Genomic DNA, 12,841 nt, shown 5'->3' with positions numbered 1-12,841 from the left:
TGACCTTGCTCCTTTTTATTTTAAGAATGCCGTTCATAAAACTAACCATCCACATTTGCCATTATTTTGAAATCCAAATTTTAAAAGTGATACAAACGTATATAAGACATAGTGATAATGGGAACTGCAGATGCTGGAGAATCCAGGGTAATAAAATGTGAGGCTGGATGAACACAGCAGGCCCAGCTCCCACTTCCTACAGACTAAGGGGGTGGCCATGGGCACCCGCATGGGCCCCAGCTATGCCTGCCTCTTTGTAGGTTACGTGGAACAGTCCCTCTTCCGCACCTACACTGGCCCCAAACCCCACCTCTTCCTCCGTTACATTGATCACTGTATCAGCGCCGCCTCTTGCTCCCCAGAGGAGCTCGAACAGTTCATCCACTTCACCAACACCTTCCACCCCAACCTTCAGTTCACCTGGGCCATCTCCAGCACATCCCTCACCTTCCTGGACCTCTCAGTCTCCATCTCAGGCAACCAGCTTGTAACTGATGTCAATTTCAAGCCCACCGACTCCCACAGCTACCTAGAATACACCTCCTCCCACCCACCCTCCTGCAAAAATTCCATCCCCTATTCCCAATTCCTCCGCCTCCGCCGCATCTGCTCCCATGATGAGGCATTCCACTCCCGCACATCCCAGATGTCCAAGTTCTTCAAGGACCGCAACTTTCCCCCCACAGTTGTCAAGAACGCCCTTGACCGCGTCTCCCGCATTTCCCGCAACACATCCCTCACACCCCGCCCCCGCCACAACCACCCAAAGAGGATCTCCCTCGTTCTCACACACCATCCCACCAACCTCCGGATACAACGCATCATCCTCCGACACTTCCGCCATCTACAATCTGACCCCACCACCCAAGACATTTTTCCATCCCCACCCCTGTCTGCTTTCTGGAGAGACCACTCTCTCCGTGACTCCCTTGTTCGCTCCACACTGCCCTCCAACCCCACCACACCCGGCACCTTCCCCTGCAACCGCAGGAAATGCTACACTTGCCCCCACACCTCCTCCCTCACTCCTATCCCTGGCCCCAAGATGACTTTCCACATGAAGCAGAGGTTCACCTGCACATCTGCCAATGTGGTATACTGCATCCACTGTACCCGGTGTGGCTTCCTCTACATTGGGGAAACCAAGCGGAGGCTTGGGGACCGCTTTGCAGAACACCTCCGCTCAGTTCGCAACAAAGAACTGCACCTCCCAGTCGCAAACCATTTCCACTCCCCCTCCCATTCTTTAGATGACATGTCCATCATGGGCCTCCTGCAGTGCCACAATGATGCCACCCGAAGGTTGCAGGAACAGCAACTCATATTCCACTTGGGAACCCTGCAGCCCAATGGTATCAATGTGGACTTCACCAGCTTCAAAATCTCCCCTTCCCCCACCGCATCCCAAAACCAGCCCAGTTCGTCCCCTCCCCCCACTGCACCACACAACCAGCCTAGCTCTTCCCCTCCACCCACTGCATCCCAAAACCAGTCCAATCTGTCTCTGCCTCCCTAACCTGTTCTTCCTCTCACCCATCCGTTCCTCCCACCCCAAGCCGCACCTCCATCTCGTATCTACTAACCTCATCCCACCTCCTTGACCTGTCCGTCTTCCCTGGACTGACCTATCCCTCCCTACCTCCCCACCTATACTCTCCTCTCCACCTATCTTCTTTTCTCTCCATTTTCGGTCCGCCTCCCCCTCTCTCCCTATTTATTCCAGAACCCTCAGCCCATCCCCCTCTCTGATGAAGGGTCTAGGCCCGAAATGTCAGCTTTTGTGCTCCTGAGATGCTGCTGGGCCTGCTGTGTTCATCCAGCCTCACATTTTATTATCCTGTATATAAGACATACTTCAGCGCGTCCATTTCTGACCTGGTACGACTAATACAGTTAATCATATTGTTGATTTACTATTTACTTCTTTTAAAAAGAAGTGTTTATAGTTTCTGCTTTTAATGAGGGCCTGATCTAAACAACAAAATGATGAAAGGAAAAATCTCTGACTGTGGTGTACATGTGTGAGCAATTACTTAATGGTCGAGTGGGACTGTTTTCTTAAGGAGACAGTGTCCAAGGTTGGTTTAACTGGGACAAAGTGACAAGGAAATAATGTGTTCTTTATCTCATTATAACGATTGCAAATTGAATTCTTGTTGTTCAAGTTGGATGTGTTCTGATTGGATGAAGGGAAAGAGTGGGAAAAGGGATAACAATTTTGATTGTAGAGGTAATGAAGAGAGGAAGTGCTCTGGAAAATGGCAAGATTGTGATTAGGACAGTTAGGTGGTCTTTTTTGACCGACACAGACTCAATTAGCCAAAGAACCTTTTCCTGTGCTGTAGACCCCTATGACTGTATTGCTTTGAAAAGGCCTATGCCAGGGCTCCTGATTAAAGTTACATGTGTAAGATTGATGAAACTAAGGAAGTTATCTTGTTAAAATAATGGAGATTTAGTTGTAATATTTGTATGTTTGATACAGGAGAAAAACCAGATAATTTTATCAATGTGGGCGTTGGAGAACTGGAAGTTACCCCTGTATCCATGGCTATTGGCAGGTACCTCGGACTTGACCTATCCCCTGAGGGATGTGCTGCTCGAAATCGCAGAGGCATTGCCATCATAGTACATGGAGCTCCTGCCTCAGGTACAAGTAAATTCCATCATGAGGCCATAGTCCATGGCACAGTATCAAGTTAACAGCTCAAACTAGAAATAATGTATAAATTATCAAATTCTGTCCCAATCCTTTTTGTTCTGCTTATGAACATAAGGGGGCGACACGGTGGCTCAGTGGTTAGCACTGCAGCCTCACAGCGCCAGGGACCGGGGTTCGATTCCAGCCTTGGATGACTGTCTGTGTGGAGTTTGCACATTCTTCCTGTGTCTGCATGGGTTTCCTCTGGGTGCTCCGTTTTCCTCCCACAGTCCAAAGATGTGCAGGCTAGGTGGATTGGCCATGCTAAATTACCCGTAGTGTTCAAGGGTGAGTGGTTTATAGGGGGATGGGTCTGGGTGGGATTCTTCAAGGGGCAGTGTGGACTTGTTGGGCCGAAGGGCCTGTTTCCACACTGTAGGGAATCTAATCTAATACAGGTTCCCTTTTATTCCCCATCTATTTCATGTTTCCAGCTCCATAAACACATTTTCATACATTAGTTCACATTATAATCCACTGGCATTTAGTCTGCACTCCTTTGAAAAATTGCAAAAAAATGTTAAACACTTAAAACAAGTATTATTAAAATTTGCATATTCTTCAGGTACTCAGTATTCAACACCAGATTTCCAAAACTGAACCAGTTACATTTGCCTGCATTTTGCCCATATCCCTTTAAACTTTCCTATCCATGTATCTATCCAAATGTCTTATAAATATTTTAATTGTGTTCACCTCCACTATTTCCTCTGGCAGATAGTTCCACATATGCACCACCCCATGTCTGAAGAAGTTGCTCCTCAGGTCCTTTTTAAATCTTTCAGCTCTCACCTTAGACCTATGCCTTCTAGTTTTGGAATCCCCTATTCTGGGTAAAAGGCCTCTGCTATTCGCCTTATCCATGAGCCTCATGATTTTACAAACCTCTATAAGGTCTCCTGTTACACTCCAGGAAACGAGTCCCAGCCTATCCAATCTCTTCAGCCTCTCCTTACAACTCAAACCCTTCAGTCTCGGTACCATCCTTGTAAATCTCTTTTGCACTCGTTCCAGTTTAAGAACATCCTTCCTACAGCAGGGCGACCAGATTGTGTGGCCGTACCAATTTCTTGGACACCTGTAACATGACGTCCCAATTCTTGCACTCAGTGCTCTGACCAATGAAAGCAAGCATGCCAAACGCCATCTTCACCAATCTGTCTACCTGTGATACCACTTTCAAGGAAGTATGCTCCTGCAGCTCTTGGTCTCTCTGTTCAACAACACTACCCAAGGCCCTTCCATTAATTGAGGAAGTCCTGCCCTGGTTTGCCGTACTGCAACGCAACTCCTCGCATTTATCCAAATTAACTGTTACCTGCTGTTCCTCAGCGCACTGTACTCTTAGATAACCTTCTTCACTGTCCACTATCCTACCAATTTTGCACTCATCTGCAAACTTAGTAACCATGCCTCCTCTATTCTCATCCAAATTGCTTATATAAATGTTAAATAACACTGGACCCAGCACTGATCCCTGTAGCTCACCACTTGTCACAGGCCTCCAGTCTGAACAACAATCCCTTATCACCACCCTCTGTCTCCTACCATCAAGCCAATTTTGTATCCAATTGGCCAGCTTTCTTTGAACCTCATGTGATCTAACCTTACTAGCCAGTCTGCCTTGCAGAACCTTGTCGAGGCCTTGCTAAAGGTAATGTCTTCCACTCAATCTTCTTGGTCACCTCTTCAAAAATCTCAGTCAAGTTTGTGAGACAAAGTACATGATATCCCTTCCTAACAGCATTGTGTAGGTGTTCAAGAAAGTTACTCAGCACCATTTTCTGTGGGGTAATGATGGATGACAGTATCCAGCAACACCCACATTCTGTGAAAGAATATTTAAAAATTGCATGCTGCTTGAGTGTAAGTGTTTAAAACTGTGTCTAATCCTCAGTTTACCCAATATTTACCATACCCATGTTTGCAGCAGGTCCACTGAATAGTGATTGGAAGCAGGACTTTTGACTAAACCTTCTCCTCCCTAAACTAAATATACTAAAACCATTACTAGTTGCTCCCTCAGGTGACTAAACACTAAATGGAGGCTGTTGGTCAGTTGTCGGCACATCTGGTTCAGTGCCTCTACCTATTGAGCCATTGAGGAACTAAATCCTATACAGATAATTTGAAGATATTGATTCGATAGACTCGTGCTTCACTCTAAAATCGTGTCGTATGTTTTATGCTTTGTTACAGGAAAAACAAACACTGCTGTTTTTCTTGCAAAATATTACAGAGCATCTTATTTGGTTATTGATTCTGTATTACGAGAAGCAATTTCAAGTGGTACCACAGCTGCAGCTACACGAGCTCGGGAATTGTGCACAAAGGCTGCTCTGGATCAGATGCTGAGGGATGCTGAAGAAGGTAACACCATTTTGACAATATCATAATTTTAGTTAAACATGGTCAATGTCCTTGCCAATTCTGGATCACTCGTCAGATGATCTCCGTTTTCTCATACTTCCATTATGTAGACCCACACAAATCAGAATCCCATACGGTGTAAAAGCAGGCCATTTGGTCCATTGAGTCTACACTAACCCTCCAGATTGCATCCCACTCAGACCCATGCCCCTATTTCTGCTTTTCTCATGGCTATTCTGTCTAGCCTGCACATCTTTGGATTGTGGGAGGATATTGGAAGAACAGAGGAAACTCTTACAGACATGGGGAGAATGTGCAAATTCCACACACACTGAACCTGAAGGCTGGAATTGAACCTGTGCCCTTGGCACTGTGAGGCAACAACACTAACCATTGAGCCACCGTACTGCCCAAATAGTGAATAGGTTCTTTGCCATTTGATTCAATAAATCTTGACTGTCAGTTAGTGTGACTTTTCTTTCTCATGAAAGAATTCTAGTATGATAGAAATATTCATTAAAATGAAGAGACATAGTTAATTTTAAAACGCAGGATTTGGCAAAAGAAGTTGTAATTAGGGACCCTACTGACTGGAATTTAGAAGAGTAAGAGGTGATCTCATTGAAATGTACATGATTCTTAAGAGGCTTGATATGGTAAATGCTGAGAGGACGCTTCCCCTCATGTCTAGGACTAGAGACTTGAGTGTTAGGAATTCTGCCACAGAGAACTGTGGGAGCAGATTCAGATTGTTCCTCATGAGGAAGCAAATTTATGGACTGTGGTGTTGTGTGTAGTTTCGCATCCAAAAAACTACAAAGTCAGCTTCACTTCTTATGGAAGGCAAACAGGAGTATTTGTCTGTGGCATGCAAGTTTTGAGATGTCTCCTTGCTTTCAAATGTGATCATTTATTATTTCAGTGTCACAGAGTGCAATCACGCGATATTCATCAGTTGGAATTGGAGGTACAACTGTTGAAGGAACAACTAAGCCAACACCTGAAGGCACCCCTACCTCTGAGTTCAAACCTCCACATTTATCAACAATAATTCATCGTAAAAGCAGCATGAACACACTAAAGTCAAGTCATATTATCCAGAAACAACAAAATGAAGTGTTAACTTCACAGGTAGAGTACTGGCATTGATATAAAGAAACTTGGTATAAAATATTTGCTTTAATGCTCTTACCTCATTAGAGTAATCAGAAGCTGAATCAGCTTATCATTTTAATTAATTGATATATTCACATTAAAATTGTGATTGGCTTGCTCAGTTTGCTGGAAGGCTGGTTTATGATGCAGAATGATGCCAACATCATAGGTTCAATTCTACACTGGCTGAGGTTTTCATGAAGGACTCTACTTCTCAACCTCTTCCCTTATCTGAGGAGTGGTGATTTTCAGGTTAAAACACCACATCTGATGAGAGAGTAGCCATATGGTGAAATGCATAGAATAAATGCAACTTTATCTTTAACATTACAGTAAAAGTGAATATTCTGAAAAAATGCATTTTGCCAAAAATTTTCATCTTGCACTCATCAGGACAAATTGTTAGAAATATCAAAGTTAAGGGAAAATAAGATTTATACCGCGAGAGAAAAGTGCTGATCAGCTGCCAGGTGTGTTCTGACTGGTAGAGGCATAGCAATGGAGAATGCACCAGTTAGGTGGTGACTGACAGTTCACTGCCAAATTGTGTTTAAGCTTTGAACCAGGCGGGTGGATGCTGATTCATCAAGGTATTATCCTGAGAAATGAAGCAGGGAATGGTTGTTCCCTATTTTATTGAATTGAAACGGACATAGTTTGAATACACGTTCCTTTTGTCTGCAAAGAATAGGACCTGTAAGCACGTTAGTACATGTAGTTTCCAAATGCAGAAGTGTATCATACTGTGGGCTCAACTACCAATCCTCAACTGGTTGTCAGCAGAACTCTTTGCACACAAGATTATTCAGCAAATTCTGCCCAATTGCAGAATAACGTCTCATATTGGATAGTATAGGAACATAGAAATACATGCAGGAGTAGACCATTGAGCCCTTTGAGCTTGAACCACCATTCAATACAATCATGGCTGATCATGCAATCTCAGTATCCCATTCTTGCTGTCTCCTTATACCTCTTGATCCCTTTAGTAGTAAGGGCCACATTTAGCTCCTTCTTGAATATATCTAACGGACTGGCCCCAACAACTTCCTGTGGGAGAGAATTACACAGATTCACAACTGAGTGAAGAATTTCTTTGTCATCTCAGTCCTGAATGGCTCACCCCTTATTCTTAGTTTGTGACCCCTAGTTCAGGACTTCACCAACATCAGGAACATTCTTCCTGCATCTAATCTGTTCGGCCCCATCAGGATTTTATATGGTTCTGAGATCTCCCTCTCATTCTTTTAAATTCCAGTGCGTACAAGCCCAGTCAATCCAGTCTTTTCTCATATGTCAGTCCTGCCATCCTGGGAATCAGTTTGGCGATCTTTCACTGGACTCCATCAATAGCAAGAATGTCCTTCCTTAGACTAGGAGACCAAACTGCACACCGTACTCAAGGTGTGGCCTCACCAAGGCCCTGTATAACCTGGTATAACCACACAAGGACATCCCTACTCCGATACTCAATTCCTTTCGCTGTGATGGAGAGCATACCATTGGCTTTCTTCACTGCCTGCTGCATCTGCATGCCAACTTTCAGTGACTGTTCCACTATGATACCCAGGTCTTGTTGCACCCTCACCTTTTCCTAAACTGCCACCATTCAGATAATAATCTGCCTTCCTGATTTTGCAATCACTGCCACGCAGCTTAGTGTCATCTGCAAATTTGTAGATGTTGCATTCAAATTCTCGTCCTCTGAATATCTGGGGCCCCAGCACAGAACCCTGTGGCACCCTACTCATCACTGCCTGCCACTTCTGAATAGGACCTGTTCATCGCAACTTTCTGCTTCTTGACTGCCAACCATTTCTCTACATTACATCCGATATCATGAGCTTCAATTTTCCTTACCATTGTGGAACATTGTCTAAAGCCTTTTGGAATTCTAGGTACACAACATCTACTGATTTACCTTTGTCCACTCTAGTGGGCACCATCTTCAAAAATTGCAGAAGATTTGTCAAGCATCATTTCTCTTTGGTGAATCCATGCTGACTGGGACAGATTCTGTCACAATTTTCCAAATGCTCAGTTATTACATCCTTAATGATTGACTCCAGCATTTTCCCCACCATGATGTCAGGCTAAACAGTCTATAATTCCCCATTTTCTGTCTCCCTCCCTTTTTAAAGAGGGGGACTATTTTACCTACCCTCCAGTCCATGGTCTGTTCCAGAGTATACAGAATGCAGGAAAACAATCATCAATGCATCCACTATTTCCAGGGCCACTTCCTTAAGTACTCTGGGATGCAGGCCATTAAACCCTGGGGACTTATTTGGTTTTAATCCCATCAGTTTCCCCTATGGCATTTCCTGACGAATAAGGTATGCTTCTTGTGAGTTGTAGAGTGTTCCCTCTAATTATGTATTCCTTTACCTTGTTTGACATCCCCGACTACATCACTTCACATTTCTGTGGATTGAATTCCATTTGCCACCTTTTTGCCAATGATATCATCCCATAGTCCATAGATTCTCTTGTCATCAACCAGGCCTAAACAACATTATGGGATACAAACTGAAACATTGTAAGATAGCAGACAATGACACATCCCTCCCTGAAATGCTCAAACCTTTTTACGGTCAGTTGGAGCAGGATATCACCGACATGGAAAAGCCTGCCCCAGCAGCCACAGACACACCTGTTCCCTCTGTCACCGCTTCAGAAGTCAAATCAGTCTCCCTGGGAGTCATCCCAAGGAAAGCAACGGGCATGGAAGATGTCCCTGGCTGAGCACTCAGATCCTGTGTGGACCAACTGGCAGAGGTATTCACAGACATCTTCAACTCCTACTTCATCCCCATTCTACAAGCCGAAGTCCCCACCGGCTTCAAAAAGACCACCATCATCTCTGTACCCAAGGAAACACATGCAGTATGCCTTATTGCCCAATAGCTCTGACTTCAGTTATCTTGAGAGGATGGTCATGGATCACCTCTAGTCTCCCAACCTACCTTGATCCCCTACAGTTTGCCTATCAACGTAACAGGCCCCCAGAGGATGCCATATCCCTCGCCCTGCACTCATCCCTGGAACATCTGGACAACACAAACACCCTATGTCAGACTCCTGCTCATTGACTACACCTCCGCCTTCAACACCATTATCCCTTCCAGGCTGATCTGAAAACTGTATGACCCTGGTCTTGGCTCGGGCCTCTGCAGCTAGATCCTTAGCTTTCTGACCCATAGGCCACAGTCAGTGAGGATAGGTAACCACACCTCCTCCACAATAACACCCAACACTGGAGCCGCCAAAGGATGCATCCTCAGGTCCCTACTGTATTCCCTGTACACTTACAACTGTGTTGCCAAATTCTGCACAAACACCATCTACAAGTTCCCTGACGACACCACCGTAGTGGGACTGATATCTAACAATGACAAGTCAAAATACAGAAGGTGATATGGTGCAATGAAAGCAATCTTGTCTCTCAGTGTTGACAAAACTAAAGAACTAATCACCAACTTTAGAAAGAAAGGAAGAGAATATGCCCCCATCTACATCATAGGAACTGAGGCTGAGAGAATGAAGAGCATCAGGTTCCTTGGAGTGGTGATAACCGGCAATCTGTCCTGGATTTCCCACATAGATGTGACATCCAAGAAGGCACAATACCGCCTCTTCTTCCTCAGGCAGCACAGGAAATTTGGCGTGTCCACAAGGTCCCTAACCAAATTCTACAGATGCACTATTGAAAGCATACTGTTCGGGTGCATAATGGCCTGGTATGCCAACTGCTCTGCCCAAGACTGTAAGAAACTACACAAGGTGGTGCGCACAGCCCAGACTATCACAGAAGCCAACCTTCCATCCGTGGACTCCATTTACACGGCTCACTGCCGCAGAAAGGCCGGCCATCATCATCAAAGGCCTATCGCCCACCGGTGATGACCCCCTACAACCTCTGCCATCAGGCAGAAAATACAGAAGCTTGAACACATGCAGAAGCAGGTTCAGGAACAGGTTCTTTCTGGCTGTTATCAGACTGTTGAATGGACTGTAGCCTCAAATAATGTAGCCGGCAATATAACCTGTATGCCTCAAAGTCTTTTTGATTCGTACATCCTTTGCTTGCTGTGATCTGCCTGTACCGCTTGTAACAAAGCAATTCACCGTATTTTGGTATACATGACAATAAAATCAAATCAAATGCACTCAATTTTTGTGTCATCTGCAAAAGCCTTGATCATGGCCTTACATTTGGGTCTAAAAAACTGGGGACTATTACTGAGTCCCGCAGAATCCCACTGCAAGCAGCTTTCTAATGTCAGTAAAACCCATCAAAGGTTACACTTTGTTTCCTACCGCTGAACAAGTTTTTTTTACACAGCTTGATGCCATAGGTCATCTTTAGAGTCAAATGTGAACTTTTACAAGAGCATTGCTCAAATCCATATCGACCATCATCAATCCTTTTTTTCAATATTTTTGAACATATTCATTTAACCTTTGTGGGCATTTTAATTCCACTGGAGTTAGCTCAGGACAGGTGAGAAATAATTTTAAAATCTCTCACACTCCTCCAGTGCACCCACATATGATTTTAATAGCCAATGACATAGGATAAAGTAAAAGTTTCTGAGGAGAGTGCATGATCTCATTTAACAGGATTTGTTTTTGAAAACTCTTGGAGGCTGGAATTTCCAAGAGTCACAAACCCTGCCAACTGGAAAGAGGCTACAACATAGAATTATGTAGGATGAATTCATTAACTGCACAAAAACAGGCCCAACTTCTTGAATGACATTTTTCAGGAAAGTTTGAGTAGAGGTTTTCGAAAATGAATTGATCATGGTTGAATACACAAGGAGAAACAGTTTTCATTGGCAGAAGAGTTGGTAACCAGAGTACCCAGCAGCACCTGTTGGTCTACCTATTTGGTGTTAAATAGAGCTCAAGAAGGTTAGGTGCAGATGTGTGGGGAGAATGGTGTGGCTGCAGATAGGCTTTAGGTAATGAGTACTTGGAAGGAGCTGCCCCTCTGGTAGTCCCCACGAACCTGCCACGATTTATCTGGCAGTCTACTCAATTTAACAATTTGGACAATTGTGTTCTTAAGTTTTCACCATTAGGAGGCCTAAGGAACATAATACTAGTTATTTTAAGTAACACAATACATGCCAGATAGTTTAGTGTGTTCTGAAGAAGAATTACGGGATTCAAAACACTAACTCTGACTCTTCAGCATCTCATAAAATATCAGCAGAAAATTAAATGTCTCTATTGGGTTCCGAATAAGTGGGCTATCTAGCATCTTTCCCACCACTAACAATATTAAATGTCGGCAAGTAGGTAACAATCACAATTGCTGCCTTTCTGGACCTTTTTACCAGCCTTCCCACCTCGCAGACTGTCCCCAAAGGGGCATAAAACTCAGCCGAGCATTTCAGCAGCTGAAGTGCTTCCCGCATCCCTTTGTTCTATTTCCTTAGCTTACAAGGCAAAGGAAAACGTTACCCATTTCATCAATTTGAAATATTATTATGGACCGGACTAGACCCCCTCAAAGTATATTATGGAAATAGCCTAGACCCCAATTTTTATGTTTTGATTAAAAGTAAGTGTAAGGTGCTGTGTCCCAGACATGATTTGATAATACCACCACTAGACTTTAATCACAACACAATTTATTCTTACAACACATTTAATATACAACAAAGAGAAGAATTGACATAATTTTATTCAAATACTCAACAAGATGATGTGTTATTTAACCACTAAGCATCAACAGTTCCAATGTAGGTAGCATCCCATAAGCACACCCTTGGCAAAAGCAATTCAGTTTCAACGTTTTTATTCTCACATGCTGCTTCTCTCCAGTCCAGCAAAAAGTAACACCAAAAGAAATAATCTACTCCTTTTGATTTTTAAAAGTAAGCCTTGCTGTTTAAGACTTCACTCTGGAAACAGAGAACTCAATCTTTCAGTTCCAGCAATCAGCAAAAAACTAATTGAAAGCAAAGCTTTCCTTTTGAGTCTGTATGAGCCTGACCCCTCCCACTCATGGTTCTTTCATCTTGGTTAAGAAAGAAGCACCAAAGGAGAACTCAAAGCTGTTTACCAACTGCCAATCCGAGGGAGACATTTTGACACCACTGTAACAATGTCCCTGTTGAAGAGAAACAGGACAGAGCACGTCTCTTAAAGGCGCAGTATTGTCATAATTATGAAATCAGTTGGTTTAGAAAACTCTCAAAAAAATTAAAGGATTGCAGGTGACAGAAATCTGGAACAAAAAAGAGAAATTGCTGAAGAACCTCAGCACATCTGGCAGCATCTGAGAAAATAGAGTTAACGTTTTGAGTCCAGTGATCCTTCTTCAGAACAGACAGAGCCATCTGGCTTGTGTGGCATCACTAAAAATAACCAGTTTAATGTTTGTTAGGCCACGTCAAGGTCCGAACATAAGAATGCAATTCTTCAGATTGTTAAAAAAAATTTTATTGGGCTGTTAAAATGAAGTGCGGAGTCACAGAATGGTTACAGGTTAGAAAGTGATATCATGTCTATATCAGCTTTGCAAGAGCATTTTAGCCAAGTCTGCTGTACTGCCCTTTCCCTATAAAGCTTTCCTTTGAGCTTCCTCAAAAACACTGATCA

The 12,841-nt window shown here is 43.6% G+C and overlaps 1 protein-coding gene across 1 annotated transcript in view; it reads left to right on the top strand.

Annotated features, from left to right (window-relative positions):
* hydin (HYDIN axonemal central pair apparatus protein) overlaps positions 1-12,841 on the top strand; it is a 654,146-nt gene that overhangs the window by 441,392 nt on the left and 199,913 nt on the right. The window contains exons 39-41 of the mRNA XM_059651568.1: positions 2,486-2,650; positions 4,901-5,071; positions 5,994-6,202. Of these exons, the coding sequence (XP_059507551.1) occupies positions 2,486-2,650; positions 4,901-5,071; positions 5,994-6,202 (545 nt within the window). The remainder of the gene's footprint in view (positions 1-2,485; positions 2,651-4,900; positions 5,072-5,993; positions 6,203-12,841) is intronic.

This window comes from Stegostoma tigrinum, chromosome 16 (assembly GCF_030684315.1).
Source record: "Stegostoma tigrinum isolate sSteTig4 chromosome 16, sSteTig4.hap1, whole genome shotgun sequence".
Taxonomy (NCBI): Eukaryota; Metazoa; Chordata; class Chondrichthyes; order Orectolobiformes; family Stegostomatidae; genus Stegostoma; species Stegostoma tigrinum.
The sequence above is the reverse complement of the archived record's forward strand: the minus strand, read 5'-3'. Positions and strand labels throughout refer to the sequence as shown.